Source organism: Patagioenas fasciata, chromosome 1 (genome assembly GCF_037038585.1).
Source record: "Patagioenas fasciata isolate bPatFas1 chromosome 1, bPatFas1.hap1, whole genome shotgun sequence".
Taxonomy (NCBI): domain Eukaryota; kingdom Metazoa; phylum Chordata; class Aves; order Columbiformes; family Columbidae; genus Patagioenas; species Patagioenas fasciata.
Genome location: NC_092520.1, coordinates 128111712 through 128139224, shown reverse-complemented (window position 1 = coordinate 128139224; position 27513 = coordinate 128111712). Strand labels below are relative to the sequence as shown.

At 44.2% G+C, this 27513-nt stretch overlaps 2 protein-coding genes across 3 annotated transcripts; one reads left to right on the top strand and one right to left on the bottom strand.

The window, feature by feature from the left end:
- Window positions 1–1269: 1269 nt before the first annotated feature.
- Window positions 1270–18554, top strand: LOC136105302 (cystatin-A-like). 2 transcript variants are annotated; one of them, XM_071814364.1, is made up of 4 exons: window positions 1270–6636; window positions 9981–10086; window positions 16706–16807; window positions 18316–18554. In XM_071814364.1, exons 2-4 carry the CDS (start codon window positions 10018–10020, stop codon window positions 18442–18444), a joined length of 300 nt encoding a protein of 99 aa, XP_071670465.1. In that variant the 5' UTR covers window positions 1270–6636; window positions 9981–10017; the 3' UTR covers window positions 18445–18554. The 2 variants fall into 2 exon arrangements, with proteins under 2 accessions (XP_071670465.1, XP_065701105.1); XM_065845033.2 differs by lacking the exon at window positions 1270–6636 and adding an exon at window positions 8637–9691.
- Window positions 18555–19875: 1321 nt separating this feature from the next.
- On the bottom strand, window positions 19876–25944 carry LOC136116365 (cystatin-B-like). The gene is made up of 3 exons (XM_065862645.2): window positions 25805–25944; window positions 21370–21471; window positions 19876–20692 (listed from the first exon to the last, which is right to left on the bottom strand). The coding sequence occupies exons 1-3, from the start codon at window positions 25868–25870 to the stop codon at window positions 20564–20566; spliced, it is 297 nt and encodes a 98-aa protein (XP_065718717.1). The 5' UTR covers window positions 25871–25944; the 3' UTR covers window positions 19876–20563.
- Between the last annotated feature and the right edge of the window lie 1569 nt (window positions 25945–27513).

The window sequence follows — 27513 nt, the reverse complement described above, 5'->3', positions numbered from 1 at the left end:
CACTGACCTTCAGCATCCATGGATGCATCCCCTCACATCCCATGGCATTGCCTACGTCTGGTTTAAGCACGCCCCATGCCTGATCCAGCTCTGCTGAGGAAAATCTTTTCTCCAGACATTCCTACTCATCTCAGGGACCTCAAATTCCTGAAGGCAAGTCCTACCAATAAAAGCCGAGACAAAGGCAGCATCGAGTGCCGCAGCCTCTTCCATGCCCTCTGTCAGTAGATGCCTTGCTCCACTCAGCATAGTGGGACTGCATTTTCCTTAGTGTTCCTTCCTAATTTCTAACTAAAAGATCGGAATAAACCTAAGGTTATAAGAAATATGAAAAACACTCATGGGAAAAAACACTCTGAGCAACATAACCAATATTGAAAACCAGTACAGAGAACAGTGAAACACTACTCAAAGTCAAATATGCCCTTTCAATTCAAGAAAAATGTTTATTGTTATTAATGCAGAAACGCTTGTCCAGCTTAAGCTCCTTTCCAGGACTTTTCCTTAGTACTGAGAAAAGCAGCAAGTTCAGTTCTGTTTTTAAACTCATACCCCCTCTACTGGGCATTATATACTACTGCTGCAAGAAGATCAACATGATAACCAATGGAATGTTTGTTTCAAAAGACTATAATCCTCCTCTTGCTTTCAGAACCACTTTGCCTCAGGTCTCTCTTCAGATCTTTGCCAAGAAAATACATAGCACAATTTAAATCTACAGATATATTCACAGTCGCAAAATAGCACAGAAAATATGTGGGTTTTCCTCTCGCTCCTTTCTGCAAATACAGAATGCCAGTGCCATTCCCCTTTCAGTTTCTAAACCAAGGAAGTCCACAAACAGGACTCAGCAGCAGTATTGCAGTTATGCTGCATTGAAGTCAGTGCAGCTACCTGGATTTGCATTAGTGCAGGTGAACGGAGAACCGTGTGACTCTAAAATTTAGATATTGCACAGGAAGGGAATGGCATAAAAGCAACTGATTTTTTCCAGTAGGAAGTTAAAAAAAAGGACACTTTCTTTTCTCCTTTCTTGGCACAGGAATCAACATTTTGCAGGCTATAGAAAATGCACATAAGAACGCATGAGGAAAACGCACAAGATAGAAGCTTGCTAGAAAAAAGCCAGTTCATCATGCTTAGTCTTGCTGCTCTGGTAACTGTGGAGACTCAGCGGCTTGTTCTCGTGAGGAAGGCTCTTGAACACCCACAGGTGCATGAACTCATCATTGCCAACATGGACCTGCAAAACATAAAAACCTGTGAGTTTCACAGAGGGGGCAGATTACCCTCTGGTTTGATGGCCCCAGATGCTGAGCTTAATTGCTGGGGTGGCTGTATTCTATCACTGCAGCATTTCATGTCTAGCATCCTTTTCTCATTCATTGTAGCTTTTCAGATCTTTCAACACTGTATAGAGAACCTCTTTCCTTTTTTAAATGCAAAAAAAAAAATAAATTTGTGAATAGGTAGTACTAGCTGCAGCTCCCTTTTCAATCTCTGCTTCAGGATTTCAGTCCTCTGGATTGAATCAGCATAAATGCAATACAGCTGGAGGTGTAGTCAGCACAATACTTGGAGGTGTAGTCAGCACAATGCAGCTCAATGCAAGCTGATCAGATGAGCATCTACATGTTTTTAAAGGTATGCTTTGCTGTCAGTACAGCCTCTGTACTGCCTGAAAAAGCTAAGCATGCCCTTAAGCTTAATTAATTTAAAGCCAGCTCAGATATGACTAAGCAACTGCACAGCCTTAACAACATGCTGCAGGCCACCAGTCGCAAACATTTTATAGCAACTCTGCTGTCGGTTTTAAAAGGGATGGGGGAAGACCTGCCCCACACTGTCTCTGTTCTGAAGCCCAGAGTTGGCACCAAAGTTAGCACTGATTGTAGTGATTTCCTGTAGCTATATTAAGCTTTTACTACTGACAGAAATGTCCAGTTTCCTGAAGATGTAGAGCATTTAGCTTATAAATAGTGAGGTATGCATGGTACAAGGTCATCTTAGCCATTTGCTGTTTAAAGTGGGGCTTGAAGAGAAAAGTGTTTCTGGGTTTTATCTCCAGCTCCGCTATTATAGGCAAGTGTCATTTAGCTGCCTGTAAAAATATTTCACTGAAGGAATTAGACCCAGTCATAATTGTGGACCAAATGCAATTTGTTACGTGGAAGTGGTTATTGATTTGCAGTAGAGGACCTCCTCTCTTTTTTACTGTTGCAGACTTTTAGTTGGAAAGAACACTTATGCGCTTACTTAACTTTAATCAATTGAAAACTGATTGGAAAAATCTGATTAGGAAACAGAAAGTTATTTTCCAATGCTCTGGGTAGCTGCAAAATAGTGGCATGCAGGAAGATGCTGCTTTATAGAAATGCAAGCAGCGGAATTTTGAATAGCAAATACCAAAAAGGAGTTGACTTCCAAAACAAGGTGCTTGCATTAGGCTCTGCACAGCACCTCCACACTGGAGTTTGTCGTTGCAGTGGTTTGTAATAATGCATAAAAGGCAACAAAGTCAAACTCCTGCACAGTAACATGAATGTTAAGGTTTCTCAGGCACTGTTTTCCCCATCTGAAAAATGAGAATAGCACTTCACAAGTAGACCAATGGAGTTACTTGGCCTGACTACAAAGTGAAATCTCTGGGTACGTGGTCCTAAAAGTAGGAGGCAGTGTTAGCAAGATTGCAGTATTGGTTTTCCTTCCACAGGCTGCAGAGATATTGTTAAAGATGCTTTAAAAGTTTGCATGATAGCAAGCTGAAAGCTGCAATTTTTTTGTTGTACTGTTTGATGCAAGGGACCCTTGCAGTGTTTTAGAGTGTATTTCCAGTACCCTTTAAGACATATATGCCCTTAAAGTGTCTTAGACAGACAATAGACAAAAATGGTACAATTTGTTTAGTATTAAAATGCTTCTTAGTGGGAACTCTTAATTTCTACACTTTCCTTCTATCATTTATTGGATCTCAGACCTTTACATACTCTTAGCTCTTCCAGACGTGTTCATTGTGTGTGGTAATGTAGTGGGGCAGGCTGTCTATGTGTGTGTGAAAGAAGCTATATCACAACTGCTTTATTTCTGCAATATGAAGCAGTTTGTAGTATGTGTCTGTTTCTTAAGATAAATTACATTCAAAAATAAGTTGAAAATGGCTCAAAATTGTTAAGAATCAATGCTATAACTAATGCATGCTGCAAACTCCACTTTTGCTGAGGTTGCCGTAGGTTCTGAAGACTGAATTAGGAGATCAGCTTTAGAATATTCTAGGAAGATACAGTTTAAAACAATGTGTTTACATACGGCGATGCATAACTTCCCCAAATTAGGAGACCACTCACTTTGCATGTGAAGCCAATGGGAGTGTTAATGAGACTTGACATCTTGAAGATCACAGGTATTTGGATTGAAAAGTCTCTGGACAGCTTCGCAAAACATGCTTTTGCAGGAGTGCTGGTGAGGGAACTAATATCTGCCAGCGCCTTCACTTGGTGCTAGGTGGTGCTCATGTTGCTTTTCAGGACATGCACTGGACAAAGCTCGGAGCCAAAATGATAAATAACTAAGTTGCTTGTAAAGAGCACCTGTAACTTTGGTGTGAGCTTGTGTGTTGTACTTCTGATTCAGATTGGCTTCTTTTAAATAGTCAAATTTATTGGTCCTCCTTAGGGTAAGCAGTCTGCTTGACAAGGCCTGCAGTTGACGCTAAATGAACACGATCTTCAGGCTGTAGTTCTGTGTGCTAAATTTCACCCAGAGAGGGTGCCAGAGCCGAGAGCAGTGTGCCTTTTGCGTAGGAGTGCTGGCAGCACCAGCACCTGTGGTCAGATAACTAAAAATGTGAATGTGTCTTCCAAGAGCCCTTGCACCTCTTCTTAGCTGGCATGACAATGCAAAATGTGTTTGCTCAGGAAAGAGAAGAATACAGTGTCCAAATTCCAGTGCCACAGTGAACTTAACTGAGCGCAGCCAGTCAGGAGCCTTCCACTGAAAATTTCCCTCCCTCTTTAAAAAAAACAAAACAAAACAAAAAAGGCATCATCATCTTTGAGGATAACAGACTACCAGGATTATGAGCCTGCCCTATCTGAGGGAGAACACTTAGTGCTGTGCAGTCCCCCAGCATCAGGCTGCAAACTTTGGATTCACTAAAGCCAGGAGAGAAGGTGAATGGAGACAGATGCCTTGGTAAGTACCATTTATTGGTACAGCAGGGTTGGGCAGCTTGAGATGGGTGATATGTGAAGAGATAGTTGCCTGAACTATCTCTGAAGTTTTGGTCGCCTCCTGGCTACGGGCTCATTCACTTTTGCTTTTCTGTTTTGATGTCTCAGGTATTTAATGAGCGTTGCCGAATTCACTACAAGCCTCCGAAGAGTCAATGATGTGGGGTATTTACCATCAAGGTGGTCCATAACCGTGAGAGCCAAACTGGAAAGAGACCTTGGGTGAGCTGTACTGGCACCCTCCAGAATCAGTAGAACCCAGTCCTGTTTTGTTTTGGACCTACTTAGCTGAGATCTCAAGGTTGAAATGATTCTCCTGTAATTAAGAGTAAACAACTCATCTTTTTGTACAAAATATGTGAACAAATGAATTTTATAGTATTAAAATAATTTTCAAATGCAATGTGAAACTGGCATCTTTCTTGAACTTCTGTGGCTTCAGCAGCCCTAGAGGGGAAGAAGCAGTCAAAACCAGCGCTCACCTGGGAGGACAGCACTCTCCCTGAACTAGTGCTTGCTAAACTACCAGTTAACATGGTCTGCTTGTGTGAATAAGCTACTAAAACCTGAAAGGAAGAAGCTGCCAGTATTGTTCTGAACTACTCAGCACCACCAGCCATGGTCCAGAGTTGCATGCAGATGCAGGTTTGACATTGTTCCCACAATGCTGATGGGCAGAATCTGTTGCACGCTGGCCTTTGATCTGTGTTACTAAGTTCTGAATTTTTTCTTTAAAATAGGGAACATTGTGTCAATTAAAACCTTTGGTTGGGGGCTGAAGATGTGTCTCATTCCGGAATGAGACAGTTAATTATCCAGTGACCCTATTTTGTCCCTCCTTCTGAACCCTTAGAATTAATTCTATAGGTGAATTGCATTTTAGCTGTTCATACCTGATCCCGTTGATTCTGGCCATAGTGTTGTATCTAGAAAACTTTAAGTGCAACATCCCTGTAGTAACATAGCATTTAAAAGCAGATAAGTATAAGGAAAGCAGAACTGCTGTAATTATACCTTTATTTTTTATTAACTATTGGCTGACAGTCAAATGGCAAGGTTTGCTTGGTTGTCAGCTGGATTTATTATTTAATAAGTCTTTAAGAAACACTGAACTTGAACAGAGCCTTAAAAATACAGGCCCTATCTTGTGAACATTGGAGCTCAGTTACAGCACTGACATGACTATATACTCTTGCATCCTTAAAAGCTGTACATATATTGGGGGCAGGAAGTAGATGTGGGAACGAACCTGAAAGCTGGCAAAGTTCTATGCAACATCATCTGTTTTAAAGTTGTTTGTTCAGTAGATGCTTTACCTGATGGCCTATATTTTTAGTCAGCGGAGTCATTTAGTCTCACTTTTATTTGAGAATGAGGCAGAAATATATTTGAAGTCTTCGAGGATGTAAATACTAATGTTCAAGCTTGTTGGTTTTTCATTTTTTCCCAAAGTACTGCAACTACTTTAAGCAGAACTTCACTGCAGTTGAAGCACTGGTCTCACTCTTGAAGTATTCTCATTGTTTTTCTGCAAGTCTGAAAGCAGCAAACATGCTTGTTGTTCAACTGTTAAATTTTTATGATTGTTTATCCTCGAAGTGGAAATCAAATACTGCTCAGAGCTGTGGGCTGAGTTGCTAATAACTGAATTTTCACGGGAGATGGTCCACTGGTGAGATGTTGAGAACAGTTTTGATTTTAAAGCTGGTGCTCTAAAACTGACCTCTAATATAGGGGTCTAAAATATTTGTTTTCTCCAGGGCCTGGATCTAAAACTGTGGAGGTGAATTCTCCTTTTAAGCCAATTGTATGATAGAAACCTGCCAGTGTGTATAGAGTCAACATCCATAGTCTTGAAATAATTAATCTTGTATTGTATTTCTGTAGAAATTAGAGATTGTCATGAGAATTAATTGCTGTCCTCATCTATCTATCCAGATGTTTGCTCAGCTGTTGTGGGAAAACTTCGCTTAAGCAGATGCTGTCAAAAATGACCTGTGAAATGGATGTGATACATATGCAGATTTTTCTTTCTTTTTTTTTTCTTTTTTTTTTTTTTTTTTTGCAGTAGCCCAGCTTAGCATTTGTTACGAGAAAACTGTGTTTAAAAAACACCAAACCCCAATGTAGCACTATTTTTCATTTGAATATTAAGCCAAACAAGTAGATCTATACACACCTGTATATGAAAAGTTTCTGACACCATAAGAAGACAGTAGGTAGTTCTCAGTCCCAAACACCCCCTCTTCAGGTGTTTGCAGATTATATACGGAGGGTTGCACTAAGAGTTTGAATTACTCCTTTTTAGTTTGCTCTGAACACAGAGGGTTATCTCTTGCAGCATATGGCAAACTACATGAATCAGAGACTATTTGAATCTTGCTGTTGAACTTGCTGAAACTTGAAGGTGAGTAACTGGAATTGCATGCCGTGATCTGGAGCACAGGGAAGGAGAAAAAGGCTTTGCTGTTTTTTGAGGACTTAAGAGCCGCCTATTAAGTGGGATCTTTTGTGATGGTATGTGTCATTGGTATGAGCTGTGGGCCATACTGAATGCAGGCAGGTAAAGCCTTTGTGTATACTGATGCCCGTCTGTTCTAGGATCATGCCTCATCTACGATTTTGAAATCAGGGTGGGTAGCAGGAGGGGAAATCTTTTTTGCAGCATTCTGAAAGTCAAGGCCATTGTTACTGTGGTGAGGACAAGTAGATTTGCAATTGGTAGATGGAGGGCTGCTTTCCTTCAGCAGCTGTTAAAATGGTGCAGACCATGTGTCATTTCATCCAGTCATGATGGCATGTCTTGATGCTGTGAAACCAGAAGTCTGACCTGCTGACTTAGCTTTCACAATCATTTCTAGAGAAGTGGCTTCATGTCTGGCTTAAAAAATAACTCAAAAATACAGAACTCTGGAGTTTGTGGGGTTTTTGTGTTTGCTTTGTTTTGTTACTGTACTGATGATTTATTGACTATACCTTCTACTTCTTAAAATGCTTACAGGACCAGAGAGTAGTGGTCTGCAACCTGCAAAGATTTGTTTCTTCATTATTAGAATAATATGTAGTGTAAAGAATACTAGTGCAGTTCTCCCACCGATTCTCCAAGTTAACAGCAGTACAGTTACGTGAAGAGAAATTACCACCCGCCCAAACGGTGAGGGCAGGCTGGAATGGTGTGTAATATCTCAAATACTACAGTGGAGATGCTCACTAGCTTGTTGAAGATATGCAAGAGATGGCATGGGGATGGCTGTTCTTGTCAAGACAGCGTGGCAAATGCTGTTTTGTTACATGCAAAGCTTAAATGGAGAGGGATATAGATCAGGGTTGCTTGGGACAGTCTGTTGGTACTGATCATCTTTGATAGCAGGTCTGCAAAATGTCAGCATTTCCAAGTGACTTCTTGAACTATGTATGCAGAATGAGTACTCCATCCCACTCTTGGAAATATCACTGGATTTTAGGACAGCCATTAGCACTCCCATAGAAAGAAAACAGACTGATTTGCCTGTGTAAACTCTAGCATCAACTTGCTGATGATTAGTGTTGATATTCCTTCCCTTCTGCACAACTCTCTGCGTTCTAGGGGAAAAAAGTTCTTACACTCTGAAGTCAAAAACCAGCAAACTCAGAAATATGGAGTCCCATGAAGGATTTCCACACAACATTAACATCTTTAATTACACACCTAGAGTTTTCCCAAGGCTACAAATTAACCCTCCTAGACTTGCTCCTCAGGGTGTTTCTTACTGATCAGAATCCAGAGTTCTCCAGAGGGATAATGTTGTTTCTGGGATCTTACCAGCCACAGGCGTTAGAGAGATCTGCATCCTGGTGAGCGGAGAAATTTATAAAATACCCAGTTTCAGCATTAGTGCTGTGTGGTTGTTGGATGCATTCTGTAGCTTCTGACTTCAGTAAAGTGAGCTGGCTTTTCCACTCAGTTCATCTGTCCTGCCCTGTGAATAAGATGCATTGTAGCAACATGGTGGCAGATCATCAGCATTTGACTGAATCAGCAGGGTCTGGTGCAAAAGGAGCATGAGCTCATCAGCTTGAATTTCCATAACTCCATGAATTGGGCTGTGAGGAACTCTGCATCTGAAGTGGTGAACTTGGAGAAGATGGCAGACTTCCAGCTTTAACACCTCCCAGGTGTTCCCAGGAACTGTGGATGTTTTTCTTCAGAAATGTTATCTCAAGACAACGCCTTTTGTTTTTGTTTTTTTTTTTTCTCAAATGCTTTTCCTCCACTCCCGTAACACTGCTGCCCAAGTTTGGGAATTTCTGCAACATTCTTACTGGTAACATACTCTTACCTTGGTCTTGCATACTGTTGGGTTTAGGGCCCTTACAGCCCCAGTTTCTCAATCTTGGGTCCTTTGTACCAGGAGCAGGCCTTGAAATTAGATATGAAGTACTTGTTTACGGTCTGTTGCACCACTTGTCGTCTTTGAGGAGGGTCAGTAGGCTGGTTAGGACACTGATAAGTCTGTGCTACACAGTCACCATCTCTGTGTCTGTAAACAGGCTTTGTTTCTAGCTAATTCTTCGTGCTGATTCCAACAGAAATGCCTGTTGCCTGTGTGCTGCGCGTATTCTCATTTCACCCCCTCCCATATAGTCATCCCTCGGGACTAAAAATTGTCTAATCTGTTGCTGCCTCTCTGGAACAACATTCCTCCCTTTTACTGGAGAGGAGGGACATGGCAGGAATACTGAAGGGAAGTAGGTTTTTTGGTGGTCTTGAAGTGTTAGCTCTCCCTTACCAGGTACGGCTGCTAACAGTTGCTGGTCTTTCCTCGGAAGGTTGTGTGTGTTTTGAGCTGTGAACATTCATATGTGGTCATGAATGTGACTGTGTCATGTGTTCAACTATAACTGCAGAATGAATACTTCTGACTATATATTCTGCATGTTACATATTTCAGCAGCATGTGAAATATAAGTACGTTGAAATTAGAACAGCTTTTGTCTACACACAACTACTGTAGTGCAAGTACTTTGTCTTCCAGGAAACTGACACCAGAGTTGCAATAAAAAAGTAAATGGTACTGCATATACAGCTGTTATTATGATGGCTTGAATGCAACTCTAGGTTTGATAGGAAAGAAGGAGAGATAACTTATTTGCAGTACTTAACTTGAACCTAGGATGTAATTTTTTTCCCCTTCTGGTTCTGGTGTTTACCTTGGCACCTTTCCGGTCAGATAGAGGGAAGTAAAGTCACTGAAAATAAAACGCCTCTGTTTCCCGCTTTTGAAAGATGTTGAGACAATACAACTTCAAGTTGAATGGGACCTGCACCAGGAAATCACTGCATGCTTGCTTCTGATCTTGAATATTGTTGGGAAATACTGGGTGTGATTTTGATCTACTTCCTTAACACACAGACTAGTCATCTGTACATGGGTGGAGAAGCAAGAGGTTCTAGTTTCAGCCCAAACCAACTATCTTAAGATGTGAGTGGCTGGACGCTGTTGCTGGTTTTTCTTATTAACGTGAAGACTATATACACTTAAGATTTACTATATACACAAGATTTTTTTAAAGTGCTTTTTACATTTAGTATTACTGTCAGTGCTTTACATTGGTTTTTCCTTTTTTCTTTTTCTCATTCTCTAGTTCAGTAATGGTAGGTTCCATTTGTCACAAGTCACATGATTCCATGACACATGTATATATATGTATATGTATATATACGAGATGTCTGGTGACGCTGCTCAGACTGCGCTGAACTTTCCTCTTCAGAACCACCATCACTTCGGAGAAGTTACCTGCCACTACGATGCCGATTACTGGGGGCTTAACTGAGACCGAGCCTGCTACTCCAGAAGTGCAGAAAATTGTTGACCAGGTGAGTTGCAGCCTATTTAAAGATGAAGTCTGTGTGTGCGAAGGGTTGAGCCTTGAAGCTTGTGCAAAGCCTGGGAGACCAGGTGGTGATTTTGAACCAGTGTTTAAACTGAAGAAGCTTGTGTGGAAAATGGGAATCCCCTTGATTGCCAGCCAGTATTTCTCAGCATTCTGCATAGGCAGCGTGTCAGTAAGACTGAGACAAGCCACTTCTCTGTCTCATCCTTGTCCATAGCCAGGCATAGTCCTGGCTAGCTCCAGTTAACATTTAGGTGCAGCTGGAAGGCCAACTCTACTATGCCAGCACTGAGGCTGCTTGTTTGAAATTAAAGGTGGTGTATTTGAAGGGAGAAGATTGTACCTGGTAGAATTAATTCTTCACTGAAGGACATGGATAGGACATGGAAAGAGGAAGGACATGGAAGGACATGGAAAGAGGGGAAAAAATGTAAAACTCCTGGTTTGCAATTGAGTTGAGGTTGAGTTTGCTAGGACAGCAGAAGAAGAGAAAAAAAAAAGAATATACAAGATGAGCGATAGACAATGCAATTGCTGGTGATCAGTGCGTAGCCTGTCCCCAGGCAGTAGTTCCCCCAGCCAGGTTTGCCCAAACTATATGCTGAGCATGACATGATATAATGTCAATTATCCCTTTGGGCAGCTTGGGTCACCTGTCCTGGCTGTGTCCCCTCTCAGCTTCTTGTGCACCTGGCAAGGGAGCTGAAAAGTCCTTGGCTACTTAATAACAGCTAAAACATCAGTGTATTGTCAATGCTGTTCTCACACTAAATCCAAAACACAGCACCATGTAGCAGCTACTAGGAAGAAAATTAACTCTATCCCAGCCAAAACCAGGACAAGTACCAGGCCACATCTCCTGTGAGCTTGCAGGCTGAGACCAGGCAAGGATAAAACCAGGTGAAGGGGAGCTGGGCTACGCCACCAGGAGAGATCTGTAAATGGGCTGCATAGGCTGATGCCAGAGTCCAGTATTCTCTGACCAGGTTCTTTTAGATATTCCGCATGTGGAGGGTATAATGTTTAATATCAGACTTATTTGAAGATACTTGGTGTTTCATGAGGTTTCTGATTTAAGTTCCTCTTAGCGAAATAAAGCAATTGCAGAATACACTTCAATCACAATAGAGATATGATCTCCATTACTGTTCTTTAGAATATGCTCACTGTCATGACGCTGGGCGTTCTCAGTCACCGGGGAGGAGAACATGTGCTGAGGCTAGCTCAAGCCCGCTGTTGTCTTCCAAATTATTTTGTTGGTTCTTTGCCCTGCCCAACACAGAGAACAAAAAGTAATGTATTCATTCTCCCCATTCTGATCTGGCTAACTTAGGGCAGCGTTCGCATGCTTTAAATGAACTCAGGGAGTTACACCACCAGTTGATCCACTCAACTGACAGAGCTGTTTATCTAAAACAAGCACGCTCTGATCTGCATTGTGTTGAGCTAATGTCAGCTGCTTTGCAGAAGTTGTGTTCTGTCGCACCCTGCATTATTTTCTGAGTTTTGTAGGCACATCATGCTTGCCCAGCCTCTCTGAACCTCCTTCCGCTATAGGGCTATATTGGTCAATCACAGCTGGGGTTGCCAGAGTTGTGCGTGCATGCACAGAGTATGTGATAACAGGTTTGTCAGAGGGGAGATAACTTACAGCAGAACAGAAAGATAAAAGGATTATCTGAAATTGTTTGTAAGGCGCTGACTGAATTACTCTGGAGCAGTGCTGCTGTTCCTCCTGTCCTGAGCAGCACTTGCAGTGATAAGAAATTCTCTCTTGGATATGGAGAGGAGACCCTAGGCCAGGACTCATAGCACCGTTGTGTCTCTGCAATTCTTGTTTCCTCATGTGTGTAGGACAGGGAGGGCAAAGTCTCCTGCTAGCTGGGGGCTGTGAAGTTTGACTAATGAGCCTGGGAAATCGCTTAATGGCCTCCTTTGCACACTGCTGGAACACTGTAGCATGCCAGATACTGACCTATGTTCTTAATGCTTGGCAGTGTCGCAAGTGATCAAAGGATCCTGCCCTATTGCAGTGTGTATCCGAGATGAAACCTCAGTGCTTAGCTGTCAGTGAGTGAGCATCCACTTAAAATTGTGAATGCTTGTTTCAGGCTATGCTAATGCACAGGGCAAATACAGAATCTGAAATGTGCATGTAAAGAGTTTGTGTTTGATTCCAGAAGAGGACTGATCTTAATTTTGGTGTTCATCCATTCTCAGTAACTTCAGGAAAATGGAAACAAATTATTCACTGCTCTTTGTTTTCTGCAAGGTGAAATTTCTGCCTTGTGCTGAGAGCAGGAGAGAGAACTCCCCCTTGTCTTTCCCTTCCACAGAGCCTTTGGTATAGTTGTCTAAGCAAAATATTCTTAGGGAGAAAAACCTTATCTGTGTTTCCTGCCAGATAACAGTGTCACCCTTTCATGATGCACTTCTGTGGGATTTTATGCTCTGCAAAGCAGAGAAGCAATTAATGTGATTTGAGTGAAGTTGTGAAGAGCATCTGCAGACTTTGGGATGCCCAACATCTGTTCTGCTCTTTGGATTATGCCTATGCCTTGTCTGTAGTCAGTGAGCTAGAGAATGTTATTCAGTCTCCTTGTTACATAGCTGTTGCCTAAAATGGAGGAAGGTTTTGAGTTTAAGGAGCTGCTAGATAAGAGCTTAGGAATGTTACATTTTTTCATCTGAGGATTAAGGATCTGTCTGCCTGCCTGATTTTACTGAAGGCTCTGTCCATATATAACAAATGAGGGATGTAGTTGTCAGAGAACAGGAGAGATGGTAAAAAGGGAGAGAACTGGCTTGGTTTTGTTCTGAGAGAGAAATAATATATACCGAAAAATGCCGCTTAGGATCATCCTCAGACCCAGCCTGCTGGAATGGGTTGGAAATAGAACTTTCCCTGGTTTGCTGGATTTAGCAGCTCCTGAGCTAGAAGTATAGCTGTTGGTTCCCTGGGATAGGAAACCCATGGAAGCTGCTGGGAAGAAGAGCAGAGTAAGAGTTTATGGAAAGCCTGAGTAAGATGATAATTTCTGACTATCTGGACAGAGTTGATCTGGATGTTATTAGGGCACTTTCTGGGACCTGCCTGCTGGGAAGGAATGCCCTGGGAGTGGCAGCCAGCTGTAGGTGTATGTGCTGAGAAAGCAAATTAATTCTGTGTGTTTCTGTGGGACAGGTGAGTGGTGAGAAGCCCTGACACGCTGCTGGCCCCTCCCAGGGGCTGCCTGAGCAGGCTAATGAGTGACGCTGTGCTCCTCTGCTTGGCTGCTGGAATGCCTCTGCTCTGCCTTGGGCCATCGACATGGAAGCATAGAATAATTTCGGTTGGAAGGGACTTTCAAAGGTCATCTAGTCCAACCCCCCTGCAATGAGCAGGGACATCTTCAACTAGGTCAGGTTGCTCAGAGCCCTGTCCAGCCTGGCCTGAAATGTCTCCAGGGATGGGGCATCTACCACCTCTCTGGGCAACCTGTGCCACTGTTTCACCATGCCCATTATAAAAAATTTCTTCTCCATGTCCAGCATCTCCAGCAGGTCCATGTCTTTCCTGTGCTGAGGGCTCCAAAGCTGGACGCAGGACTCCAGTTGGGATCTCACCAGAGCAGCGTAGAAGGGCAGAATAACCTCCCTCAACCTGCTGGGCGTGCTGCCTTTGATGCAGCTCAAGATACATTTAGCCTTCCGAGCTGCAAGTGAACATGGCCAGCTCATGTCCAGTCTTTCATCCACCAGCATCCCCCAAGTCCTTCTCTGCAGGGCTGCTCTCAGTCCTGTCATCCTGCAGCCTGTATTGATACCAGGGGTTGCCCCAACCCAGGTGCAGGACCTTGCACTTGGCCTGGTTGAACCTCATGAGGATCACATGGGCCCACTTCTCAAGTTTGTCCAGGTCCCTTTGGATGGCATAATGTCCCTCATGCGTGTCAACTGCACCACTCAGCTTGGCGTCATCCATGAACTTGCTGAGGGTGCACTCAGTCTCGCTGCCTATGTCATTGATGATGATCTTAAGGAGTTACTGGTCCCAGTACAGACTGCTGAGAGACACCACTTTTCACCATTGTCCGTCCAGACACTGGGCCTTTGACCACCACTCTCTGGATGCAATCATCTTGCCAGTTCCTCATCTACTGAACAGTCCACCCATCAAATCCATACCTATCCAACACAGAGGGAAGGATGTTGTGAGGCACCACATCAAAAGCTTTACAAAAGTCCAAATAGATGACATCCATAGCCCACCCTTTGTTCACTGATGTAGTTACTTCATCGTAGCAGACCACTAGGTTGGTCAGGTGGGACTTGCCCTTGGTGAAGCCATGCTGGCTTTGTTCCCCAGTCCCCTTCTTGCAGTTCATCTGCTCGGGAAGTGTGGAAGAGAGCTTGCCAATGAAGAATGAGGCAAAGAAGTTGTTGAGTACCTCAGTCTTCTCCTTGTTCGTTGTTATCAGTTTACCAGTGTTGCTCATGGGGGGACACACTTTCTTTGACCTTCCTTTTCTGGTTGATGTGCAGAAGCCCTTCTTGTTATTCTTTGTCTCTTGCCAAGTTCAGCTCCAGCTGTGCCTTGGCCTTCCTGACCCCGTCTCTGCACAAGCAGGCAGTGTCCCTATACTCTTCCTGGGATACCTGTCCCTGCTTCCACCACCTGTGCATTTCCTTCTTGCCCTTTAGTTTGACCAGCAGGTCTCAATTCAGCCACCTCTTGCCTTCCTTACTTAATTGCTTACACCTGGGGATCAAGAGATCTCTTGTTTTCTATGGAAAGTGTCCTTAAAGATCTGTCAGCTCTGTTCTGCTCCCTTGTCCCTGAGAGCAGTTTCCCAGGGGGTCTTGCTGACCAGCTCCTCAAAGAGCTGGAAGTTGGCTTTCCTAAAATTCAGCATCCTGACTTCAGTCTTTGCCCATTCCACATCTCTCAGGACTGTGATCTCCATGTGCACATGATCGCTGCAGCCCAGGCTGCCTCCAATCTCTACATCACCAATTAGCTCACTTGCGTTAGTGACCATCAGGTCTGGTATCGCATCTCCCCTGGTAGGGCTGTCTGTTACCTGTCTTAGGAAGTTATCCTCAGTGCACTCCAGGAGTCTCTTGCATTGCCTACAGCTCTCTGTTTGACTTTTGCAGCAGATGTTGGGTGGTTGAAATCCCCCAGCAAGACAAGAGCCTGTGAGTGCAATGACTCCTGTAGCTGGAGTAAGCAGGCTTTGTCAGTAGGATCCCCTTGATTGGGTGGCCTGTAGTAGACATCACTACTAAGTTTTCTTTGTTGCCTCGATGGCATGGGCATCACATGCAGAGGAGAGGCAGTTAACCCAGCCTGCAAAAGATTGTTTGTGCTATCTAGATGACAGAAATAAGTTTCTGGGTTACATTCACTGCCCTTCTGTAGGGAATTCCTGTCATTAGATGCCAACGTCTAGAGTAAATCAGTATTACACTATTATTACATTATTATGATGCCTCAGACACCTGGCCAGACTTCTACTGCTGCTCACAGCTGTCTCTCTCACTACCTCCCTGCCCTTTCTGTCTGGTAATTATACCAATACTTCATCTCTGAGGGGACACGATACCACTGCGATTGCTGCTGAACTTAAAACTTGCTCTACACTTTTGTGTTTCAGGAAAAACTGTTACACTTTTTTTTATTATGATTTTAAATATGTGTGCGAATAGTCTGTAGATGTCTGAACTGCGCATATTTTTGAGATCCACAGGGCTTAAACTGGATACTGTGCATAAACACATCTACCTGAGCTGTGAGTGTGAATGCTGCCAGTACAGAGCGTTGCTTGTTCTGGAACTACATCACCTGCAGCTGCTACATAGTGAAAGACTGATTTGTTTATGCAGGTCTGGAGTTGATTTCTGGCTCACAATTTAAAGGCCATACTTCTAGTTTTGGAGATGGAAGTACGTAGTTTAGTCCTGGACCACTGTAACTATTACAGCCATTTGTATGTTACATGGTTCTAGACGCTGAAGGGCGTATTTAGTTTAAATTACAGCTTTAGCTGTAGGCCTTTCACCAGCACTAGAATAACTTGTAGGAACTAGTCAATCAGGTAGTTGTCTCGATGCTCTCAAATAACTCTGCTTATTTCAAGTCCTTAAAGAAAAACAGATGGAGTGCAGCTCTGAGGCTGTAAACCATAATGGGGCTGCATCCTCCTAGGCCACCTGGTGTGGGTGCAGGTGTTCCAGGTGAGGGGGGCTGACTTGCACCTCTGTGTGACAGTGTGGTTGACATGTTGTGGAGCATGGCTTGGTACTTTGCTCCTTTGACAAAAAATTAAAAGGGCAGCAGGTAGCAGTTTCCCTATACCGAGCAGGAGACAGTTTAGCAGTACGGCTTTTGGGATGGGGGGAAATCAGCTAGGAAGTCTAATTCTAACAGGATTTTAAAGAATGCTGGAGGTGGTGCTAGGAAAGAGGGCTGGGGGTCTTGGTGTAAATGGGATTATTTTGGGGCTCCGGGGTTTACTTCATTAAGGGTGTGTGTTTGAAAGGATGAAAATTACAGTGGTAGCTGTGAAAGTAAAGCCTAAATACAAACCTGCCAACCATTTTTCCCTTTCTTTTTACAGGTGAAGCTACAATTTGAAAGCAGAGTAAATGAGACATTTAAAATCTTTAAAGCCGTAGAATATAGGACTCAGGTGGTTGCTGGGACAAACTACTTTATTAAGGTTTGTATATATTATAGGAAGAAGTGCTTTGTAGTAGAAAACTTTCTGATGTGCCTAATAGAGTTACAGACTATCTTCAGATGCTTATAAAATTCCTCTGTTTGGCACTACTGTAGAACAGGAACATAGAAACTTAAGAAACTTTCACATCTGAAGCAGCACAGTGCATGATAACTTTCTTAGGATCATCGCAGTGAAAGACTGTAGATTGCCTTATCAGCTCAAATTATTTAAACTAGTCATAACTCTACTCTCTTGTTTCCTTTAAAGACAAAGTAGCTTTCCTATTACCTCTGTGTCCTCCAGTTGTGTTTATTAGGATTAATTGGGAGGGAGCCTGAGGATCTGATGGAGAGTTAAAGTGAATTTTTTAAGTTAATGCAAGCATCTCATACTCTGCTGACTAGTTTTGCATGCAAGCATGCATGTTGATGTATTGGTTCTGTGTCATGTGCTGCAGTGGAGCAGCCTGCCTGCTAATTTTTCTGTATTTCCAAAACTCCTTTTCTGTTGTGGAGGAAAAACAGGTACTGCCTAATCTGGAGCCCTTTGATAGTGCTGCTCATCCTCTATTAGAAAATCTTACCCGTGGATTTGAGCAGCTTTCTGTGAAGTAACGTGTAATTGCTTGGCCTATTTTGCAAGTAGAGGGCGGAAAGCATTGCTTAGTGGCAGGCTGGCTTTCTGGCAGCAGAGCAAACACTGGATGTGATTGTGTATCTGAACCCCACATGTGCACAGACATACACCTGGTAGGATATGCTCCCTTGACAAGGGTCGGTTTGGGGTTCAGTAGTTCTGCAGAGAGACATTATGAGTATTTGCTCCAAGTTTCTCATACTTAGTTGATCCCAGGAAGGACAGACACTGCTAAAATAACAGTTATTTCTGCTCAGTTGGGCACCAGGGGATTGTACTGACCAGTTATGTATTCTATATCTAATCCAAATCTTACTGACATGAACGACATTTATCCTTCCTTGGCTCCTCTTGAGATGCGCTTTCACTTTGTGGACAAGGTACTGAGTGATGAAGAGTAACAATTTACATGAAGGCTGCAGTGAAACCAGAAGTCACGTCTAATTGCATTTCTTCACTTAGTGCCATCCTATTGCTGACCCAGGCAATGTAAAATACTTGTTTGCTGTCCATGCTAAGCCTCATGAGCAAACTACTCAAAACTGAAGACTGACATGTTAGTGAACTTGGAAGAAATCCATTTTATAGCACTGAAAACTGATGATTGGTTTCTTTTTCCCCAATCTTGCAAGTGACAAGAAGCATTTATTCATTTTAGCAGTAGCTGGAATGTCTGAAGGTTTTTATTACAGTTCTCTGCACGTGTATAGAGTTTCTGGCACCAGTTAGTTACTATCCAGATGGGTTAAGAGCTGTTGAAGTAAAAAGGGAGATAAACCTAAAACTAAGCTCCTGAGCAAAGATATTCTTCTTGTTGTTTGAACCTGCTTCACTCATGATCCTCACTTTCCCACTGTTTTGGTTTCTAGGTCCAAAATTCTGATGATGACTATACCCACTTAAGGGTGTTTGTGGGCCTTTCTTCTGGGAATGATTGTCCCACCCTTGTCAGTTTTCAGACTGGGAAAACCAGAGATGATCCTCTGACCTACTTCTGAGAGATGATGAGGAATGGTGCCTCGAGGAATGGTGCCTCACTCCTGCAAGATGCATGTGGATTCTGCCTGTGTCAGTAAATGCATGAAAATAAAATAAGTTTTGAAAGCTATTTGTTCATCTACTGCATGTCATGTCTAGGTCTGCTGCCTGGCTAAAGCTCAGGTGGGCTCTGAAATACTGTTCAAGGCTGTTTCTGCCACCTGAGGTACTAGAGCTGTAAGACAGAGCACACGCATTTTAGCTCCTCTTTCCAAAATGCTGACAGGCATAAGAAGTGCTGTAATGAACCAGACTTAGGGTCTTCAATTTTTCCCTGTTTGAGGGGAGGGAGTTTATGTGGGGACTCCCTGGGCTGCTATGAGAAAAAGCATGTAAGACCCCCCTTTAATATTCAGGAGACAGAACATGCTCCTTCTAAGCAATACTGGTTACACACTCACACAGAGCACACCTGCAACAAAAAGCCCAGTAATACACAGGTAAGGTCACCATGCTCTCTCAAAGCTGCTTTTCATTTCTTCAGTCTACACCACTGGTCACTGGCTGGACCTTGTGCTGCTGAACTTTTTGAGCGCAGCAGTTCAGCAAGTTTGCAGTCCACTTATCTGACACATACTTAAGCAGCTGATCTATGAGGATATTAGGGAGAACAGCATCAAAAGCCTTACCACACTAAACAACATCCATCCTCTCTCATTTGCCAAGATGTTTATCTAATCATAGCAGGCTATTGTGTTGATGAAGCATGACTTCCCCTTTGTAAATCCATGCTGACTACTTAGAATTGCCTTTTTGTCATTAATATGTGTGGAAATGACTTCCAGAACCATTTGCTCCATCACCTTCCCAGGGACTGAGGTGAGGCTGATGAGCCTGTAGTGCTCCAGGTTCTCCTTCTTGCCTTTCTTCAACGTAGAACTGACATTTTCTTGCTTCCAGTCCTGGGGAGCCTCCCCCCAGTGCCCATGACCTTTCAAAGGTTGTTGAGTGTGGCCTTGCAATGACACTGACCTTCAGCATCCATGGATGCATCCCCTCACATCCCATGGCATTGCCTACGTCTGGTTTAAGCACGCCCCATGCCTGATCCAGCTCTGCTGAGGAAAATCTTTTCTCCAGACATTCCTACTCATCTCAGGGACCTCAAATTCCTGAAGGCAAGTCCTACCAATAAAAGCCGAGACAAAGGCAGCATCGAGTGCCGCAGCCTCTTCCATGCCCTCTGTCAGTAGATGCCTTGCTCCACTCAGCATAGTGGGACTGCATTTTCCTTAGTGTTCCTTCCTAATTTCTAACTAAAAGATCGGAATAAACCTAAGGTTATAAGAAATATGAAAAACACTCATGGGAAAAAACACTCTGAGCAACATAACCAATATTGAAAACCAGTACAGAGAACAGTGAAACACTACTCAAAGTCAAATATGCCCTTTCAATTCAAGAAAAATGTTTATTGTTATTAATGCAGAAACGCTTGTCCAGCTTAAGCTCCTTTCCAGGACTTTTCCTTAGTACTGAGAAAAGCAGCAAGTTCAGTTCTGTTTTTAAACTCATACCCCCTCTACTGGGCATTATATACTACTGCTGCAAGAAGATCAACATGATAACCAATGGAATGTTTGTTTCAAAAGACTATAATCCTCCTCTTGCTTTCAGAACCACTTTGCCTCAGGTCTCTCTTCAGATCTTTGCCAAGAAAATACATAGCACAATTTAAATCTACAGATATATTCACAGTCGCAAAATAGCACAGAAAATATGTGGGTTTTCCTCTCGCTCCTTTCTGCAAATACAGAATGCCAGTGCCATTCCCCTTTCAGTTTCTAAACCAAGGAAGTCCACAAACAGGACTCAGCAGCAGTATTGCAGTTATGCTGCATTGAAGTCAGTGCAGCTACCTGGATTTGCATTAGTGCAGGTGAACGGAGAACCGTGTGACTCTAAAATTTAGATATTGCACAGGAAGGGAATGGCATAAAAGCAACTGATTTTTTCCAGTAGGAAGTTAAAAAAAAGGACACTTTCTTTTCTCCTTTCTTGGCACAGGAATCAACATTTTGCAGGCTATAGAAAATGCACATAAGAACGCATGAGGAAAACGCACAAGATAGAAGCTTGCTAGAAAAAAGCCAGTTCATCATGCTTAGTCTTGCTGCTCTGGTAACTGTGGAGACTCAGCGGCTTGTTCTCGTGAGGAAGGCTCTTGAACACCCGCAGGTGCATGAACTCATCATTGCCAACATGGACCTGCAAAACATAAAAACCTGTGAGTTTCACAGAATAACAGCAACCTTCAGCAAGAGGGGTGGTGCAGACTGGTGTGTTTTGAAGGTGGTGAAGCAGAGAGGCAGTTAGAAAAACCATCACCTCAGAAGGTATGGACTTGTTTTAAACCAGACTGGGAGTTATGACTTTGTGGAGTTATGACTTTATGACCCTCTAATCCTTCTATGTTTGTTAATGCTCCCTATGCCTGAGACAGGGAATGTACATCTAGGGAACCAGAGCTGCTTTCATCACAGGCGCTTGGTTTTGCGTGTGGCATCACTACAGGCAGAGTCACGGTCAGTTTGACACCTCACTGTATCTTTACACATCTGGACTTCACTTAATGCGATATTAGTGCTCACCATCACAGATGTGTAATTATCCCCAAATCTAAGTCTCATAAAATAACTGAAAAGTAAAAATCATTATGAGAAACAGGGAAGTACTCTCATCTCCATTTAATACAGGGAGATGGGCTGGGAGGTGGGGGTGGATTTTTTTTTTTAATGTATAGATTTTTTTCTTATTAAGGCCAAATCATAAGCATCCCTCTCTAGGTAAGTAAAGAAAAAAAAAGACACCATTCCAAATACTATATGTGTTAATTAAAAAAAACCACAACCAAACAACAAACAACATTGCCCAGTGTCCTCTACCTTGATGAAGTAGTTTGTTCCAGCAACCACCTGAGTTTTAAACTCCACTGCAGTGAAGACATCAAAGGTTTTCCCTTCTTTTTCTTCTAGCTGAGGTTTCACCTTAACAAAACAACAGTTTATTTAAGAATGATGCAAGATTCAAGTACTTAGGACTTAAGGCCCACAATATAAATGTGCCTTTGCACCCTTCAGGTCACTACTGCTGAATTCCCAGACACAGAGCTCCTGCTTTTCCAAGTTATTAAATTATCAAAATGAATCATGTTAAGTTTTGTGTTCAAGAAAGATGAGAAATCCAAACAGGCAGCAAAGCCAAGAGAGTGGTGTGATTCAGTCGTCACAGACTGACATCAAATCTGGAGCTTGAACAGAGAACTGTGTGGGTATTCTAGAAGGTTTATGTTGACAAATTATTCCCTCTATTATGTCTCAGCTTCTGTTCTGTATATCTAACAACAAATGTGAAGTGATTCAGTACCTACATGCACAAGACTATACATATTTTTAAAGAGAAGTTTTTCACATTTATCATTCTTACAAGAAAAAGGGCCATCTTCAGCATTAGCTCCCTTTTCAAATTCAGAACAAGTTATTACAGACCCAGCATCACAGAACAGACAGACATCCAAATATCAAGCTTTCAAAGCAAACTACCCAAGGCTACAACACAACACAAATCTGACAGTTCTTCCAGCACGTCTGCTGGAATCTATAATGTTTTCAAACTGCAAATATCTTCCAAAAAATAACTGAACCATAAAGCTTCTGAGCTATCATCCCTATTTCCAGAGCGCAAAACCTGTGCTCAAGAAATCAGAATAACTTGTCCAATACCTCAGTGGGAGGCATGAACTCACAAGAGTTGCCGCTCTTCTTTCCCACGCTTGGCTCTCTAGAACATTGTAGCCACATGGTAATTGTCAGAGAAGCAGATTTCAGGCTTTGTTTATAAGGGCAATATGAATTAGTCTTGGGAGTCCTTGCTGCAAGTGCAGGTCTACCCAGACCTTACCTCCTGCACCACATCATTGTGTAGCCCTCCCTCCACTCTCAGTGCAACAGTACCAGCAGTGAGTCATTTTCTCTTTGCAGCTATATGGCGTATTCCCCCTTCTTCCTAAAGTCGAGGAGAATGAACATATTTGCTGTCCTGCCAGAATTCCACCTGCTTCCTTGGAGGAAAACAAGTGCCAGTTTGCCACTGCTCAGGTGCTCTAGGTGAAGCAGAAACAGAAAATTCCTGCCACAGGGTACATCCTCCCACTGAGAAGGAGCAGGACTAAACTCTGGTGCCTTCCCAAGACAGGTGATCAGTGATTGTCTGGTTGCTGAGAGCTGTGACCACGCTGTACATCATCCCTCAGAGGTCATACCCTCTACACTTCTTCCAGGCCATGGACAGCACATCAAAAGTAAGACAATGATGTTTGGATGCTTTTGTACATGTTTTTTTTTTTCCATATGGAAATCAAAGCGCACTCAACAACTTTGCATTTGAAGATGCAAGGAAGAGCACAGCCCCAGAAAGTGCAGTGATTCAGTCCTCCCTGAGTCAGAGGATGGAGCAAGTGGTTTCAGTTTCCATCACTAGAGCTACCATTACAAATTTTAAGCAGCAGGGGAGAGGGTGGGCATAAGTATCCCATGGACCTTGTGCTGTCCTGTACTTCTTTGGCAATCCTAGGTGCTATGCAAGGTTGGTTTCTCAAGTCTCCAAATTGACCTGGCTCAGCACATTTTGTTTCCACCAGCAAGCTGAACACTGAACTCCATGAGCCCAGGCAGCAGGGGGAGGGGGGGGGAAGTGACACGTGGCTGCAAGCTTGTCAGGATCTTACTGTGACAATGACTCAACCGCAGCATGTGACAATGGGCATTCTGATGCAGTACTGAGAGGAAGAGCCCAGAAATACTCTTTGAAAGACCTGGTACTGCCCACCATACTAGTTCATCATGTCAGTCTAGATCTGGAGGTCCTGGTGAACAGTGCACCAATCATGAGCCATCACGGTGCCCTGGTGATAATGAAGGTAACAGCATTCCGGGCTGCATCAGCAGGAGCCTCGCCAGAAGAGAGAGGCAAACGATTACTGTGCTTGTTAGAGCACATGTGGAATACTGTGTCCATTTTTGGGCCCCCAGTACAAGAAAGATGCCAATAAACTGTAGCAAGCTCAGCAGAGGGCCACCGTGAGGTCAGACGGCTGAAGCACTCCTGCTGTGAGGAAAGCAAGAAAATCAGCTTGCTCAGCCTGGAGAAGAGAAGGCTTGGATAAAAGCTCTCCAGTCCTTACAAGAAGCCAGGATCTTTACAGAGGGGCAGAAGAACGAGACTCAATGGTCATAAATTGAAATTGGAGGTTCAGACCGGATATAAGGAGGAGCTTTTCCCGTGACGACACTCTGCCAGAACAGCAGCTTGCCCAGAGAAGTTGTGCAGTTTCTGTTCTCAGAGGTTTTTAAGACCTGACTGGACGAAGCCCTGAACAGCCTGGGCCTGCTGACCCTGTGCTGGGCAGGAGGTGCAGCCCTTTCCCACCCAAAAATCTGTGATTCGATCATGCCCTGAACGTTCTTTGTTGTTCTGCGTGGTCTGTTTGCTTCCTCCCAGAGCAGTTACTGAAAAGCAGATGGTTCAAAAATCACCCTGACTAACCTCTGCCACAGGTGACAGCGGGAAGCCAAGGACTGAACAGGCCTGGGTGGAAATCCTTGCTGTGGAGAGGCAGTTACTGTGGGACTCCTCAGCCAGAGACACTGTCAGAGGGAAGCTGTCCTGCTCTGTCTCCCACTGTACCTGCTCTGGGCAAGCAGCAGTACTTGCTAGGTCCACAAATCTGACCGATGTTCGGCCATCGCTGCCGTTCTTACGAAACAATAAAATGGAGGCAAGAACTGGAAAAGCAGGAACAGGAAATGTATTTATGGCAAACAAACTGGCAGGCTCTAAAAATCTCTACAAACATTTTCTTTTAAGCAAACAAAGTAATTTTAGAAGTCTACCTTGATTTAAGAAAACAGACAAAACTTCACAGGCAAATTTCAGTTTTGAGTTTCCCCATGTATTTTAAATAAAGTAATACAAGCTGGCAGCCAAAACAAGCTGGATAAGCTTTGAAATATTTAGGTAATTTAAATGAAAATGCCAGATTTTTTGTTAATTCCATTCACGTCTGATTACAGATGGGTTTTGTTTTTACTCTTCATCTTATATTTGGACTACTAAACCACCACAGCCTGCCACAAAATGGAAATTCAGGATTCAAAACAAATATACTTTTCAGTCCATACGCAACACTAATTGCATACTCATGTTATCTTTAACATGACATGTAGACCTCTTCAGGTCAAAACAGTTATTATGACTCTCTCAGCAATTCTCAGTAGTGTACTCATTCCTGCAGATTCAGGTTAGTGCTCAGTTCAGTTATTTTTTGGAAAATTTTTTGTAATGCAAGATCATCAGATTCTACAAGCTAAACTTTAATTTCAATGACTGTGCCTTTGGGTGCTCTGTACATGTTTAGTAACTGCTGCAGTCTAGGGAAGCTTGTCTTTCATCTCTCTCCACTGGCTTGACACACCCTGGCTGATAAAACCAAAAAGCAGACGGAACTTGAGTTCACTCATGACTGAAACAAGACCACGTGCTTTGAAAGAAGAAATTAGTTCTACACTGGCATTTTTAGAGCAAAAAGCAGGTGCTGCTCCATTAACATGGGCTGTCATTCAACTATCTTGTAAGTGGCATCAGGGTTTGGAGCTGGCAGTGCATAGAGTTGAATTCTGCTTTGGGGAACAGAAGAAGCAGTAGAGAAGTTTTATTCATCCTTCTCCAACAACAACAACAAAGTGGCTACAAGATTTAGACTTTGCAAGAACCTCCTGAGCTCCTCCCTCAAGCTAATAGACCTTTTGTAGCTGGGACAGACACCGGCAGCAGTAACGGGACCCGTAGCACCGGGGCTGACCCCGAGCACTCAACACGGTCACCACTTGCTCTCTAAATCCCTCCAAAATGTCCCCTTAAGATCCTTAGCCTGCTCTGCCTGGAGTCAATAAAACCACGCGAGGCCAAGCAGGCAGAGGGAGGGCTCCAGAGCGCCAGGAACCGCTCACCATATTCCCAGTCATCCTTCCTGCTTTTAAGCCGAGGGGGAGGAAAGGCGTTTCCGACTTCAGCCTTGCTGGGCAATGGCCGAACACCTGGGTTCCCCGCCAATCCCTACACCGGGACGAGGCCCCAGCCGTCCGGTCACACCGGCCGCCGGCCGCTGCCAACCCAAGCCGGCGGGCTCCGACCGCCAGCAGGCCCAGCGGGAGAAGCCCCGGGAGACCCACCGCCCCACCCCGGGCTAGGCCAGCGCCAGCCGTCAGGCCCTTCCCGGGCCCGGGGGTTACTCCCGGGCTGGCCGCAGCGCAGCCCCCTCACCTCCTCCGCGATCTGCTGCGTCTCGGGGGTGGCGGCCCGGGCCGCCGAGGTGCCCCCGCACAACATGATGGCAGCCGCTTCGCTCTGCTCCGCGCCGCGCCGCCCCGCCCCGGCCCTCCCGCTCAGGCGGGGCCGAGGCTGCCGGCGGGGCGGGGCCGGGCCCGGGTACAACGCGGGGGCTCAAACCTGCCTTTGCCCCTCCCGAGCTGTGCGGCGGGAGCGCCCGAGCCCCCGTCACCCTCGCGGCGGCAGCAGTCGCTCCAGGGCCGGGGAAATTTTAGTGCAGCACAGCGGGACCAGGTCTCTCTGGGCTTGGAAGAACGCGTCGCGCCCCATGACAGGCTGCAGTCGCCAGCCGAAGGAAGAGACATGCTAAAAGCAAGAGGTGCAATAAAAGCTGCCGGCAGAACGACCACCTGCAGCCTGTCCTCGGCGGTGACACCGTGTGTCAGGACAGGGCTTTCATGAGCTGCTTTCTTTTCCAGCCTGTCATGTTTTCCAGCAGCCATCACCTACGAGCAAAGTTTCCCGGTACAGGCCACGGGTACACGGTTCACCGTGTTCATCATTCCCTTTCCCAGGCTGATTTTGCTATTTCTCAGCCAGCAAACCAAAAGCTGCATGGATTGCCCAGCCTTTGAGAAATTCCCCTGGTGAGACTGCAGTCTGAATGTTCAGGTCTTGGGCTAAATTTCACTGCAATTTACACATCCAGATTTACTGGAAAAACAACAGCAAAAACCTACCTTCCTCCCCCTACTTCCCAGCACTTCTTGTTATGTTTGGTAAATATAGCCCTAAATTTAACCACAGCAGATATTGCATACTGAACCAACTTCTTGCACTGGTAAGGGGGACATGGTGAGAAGGATGAAACAGACCAGGGAAGAAGGATTTCTTTTCCTTGGTATCATCTCACTCCTCTGTGGAGAGCAAGTAAATGTTTTGCTGGGGCTTCGGGCCGGCACAGCTCAGCTGGGTTTGTGAGCAGAGGGTGAAGTATCGGGGTGCTCACTGGGATGGTTCCCTGCCCATTGGCCATGTTTGCCAATGGAAATCCCACCATGGAGTTGATAATACTCTTTGCCTCTGTCCCCACTGCTGTTGCTTCTCTGCCAGGTGCTTTGGGAAACACCGACATTGGCGGGTGCTTTCCAGTAGGTGTTTGAGCTGCAGGGTGGGACAGCCATGCATGTGGACAGCTTCTGTTGTGACATGTCAGTGGAAGTCTGCAGGCTTGAGCTTTCGAAAGAAGGTTGTTACCCAACTTGTCTTCATCAGTATTTTCTTGTGCAAAACACAGACTGGCTTTTGGACAGGTGTCTGAGCAAACTTCCTCTTCTCCTGGACTTGGCAGGATGGGAACATATACTCTCCTCTGTGCATGAGAAAAAAGGGTTTGGTTGCAAATAACTTTAACGAAAAGGGTCCTTTTTTACTTGGTTTCCCTAGTATGTAGTGTGTGCATCACCAGAAGAGGCTGCAGCAGCAGCTGTCACACAGTGCATAGAGCTTGATGCTCAGAGCTCAGGGTACATGTACAGTGAGGGTGGGTGAGAGTTCCCCAGCAAATCGAGCACAGCTGGTCTGTTGCTGTAAAACTATGGCAGCTGTTGGAGCCTCATCGTGTGCCAGGGCGCACATTCCTTTTAAGTAGATGTAAAGAACAAAAAAACACCTAAAGAATGAAAACTGCCCAAAGAATGAAA

Coding starts and splice junctions, on each gene's coding strand:
- LOC136105302 (XM_071814364.1), top strand. CDS start 10,018: ATGCCGATTACTGGGGGCTTAACTGAGACCGAGCCTGCTACTCCAGAA. Junction 10,087..16,705: donor TGCAGAAAATTGTTGACCAG/GTGAGTTGCAGC, acceptor TTCTTTTTACAG/GTGAAGCTACAATTTGAAAG. Junction 16,808..18,315: donor GGACAAACTACTTTATTAAG/GTTTGTATATAT, acceptor TTTGGTTTCTAG/GTCCAAAATTCTGATGATGA.
- LOC136116365 (XM_065862645.2), bottom strand. CDS start 25,870: ATGTTGTGCGGGGGCACCTCGGCGGCCCGGGCCGCCACCCCCGAGACG. Junction 21,472..25,804: donor CGCAGCAGATCGCGGAGGAG/GTGAGGGGGCTG, acceptor TGTTTTGTTAAG/GTGAAACCTCAGCTAGAAGA. Junction 20,693..21,369: donor GAACAAACTACTTCATCAAG/GTAGAGGACACT, acceptor TATGTTTTGCAG/GTCCATGTTGGCAATGATGA.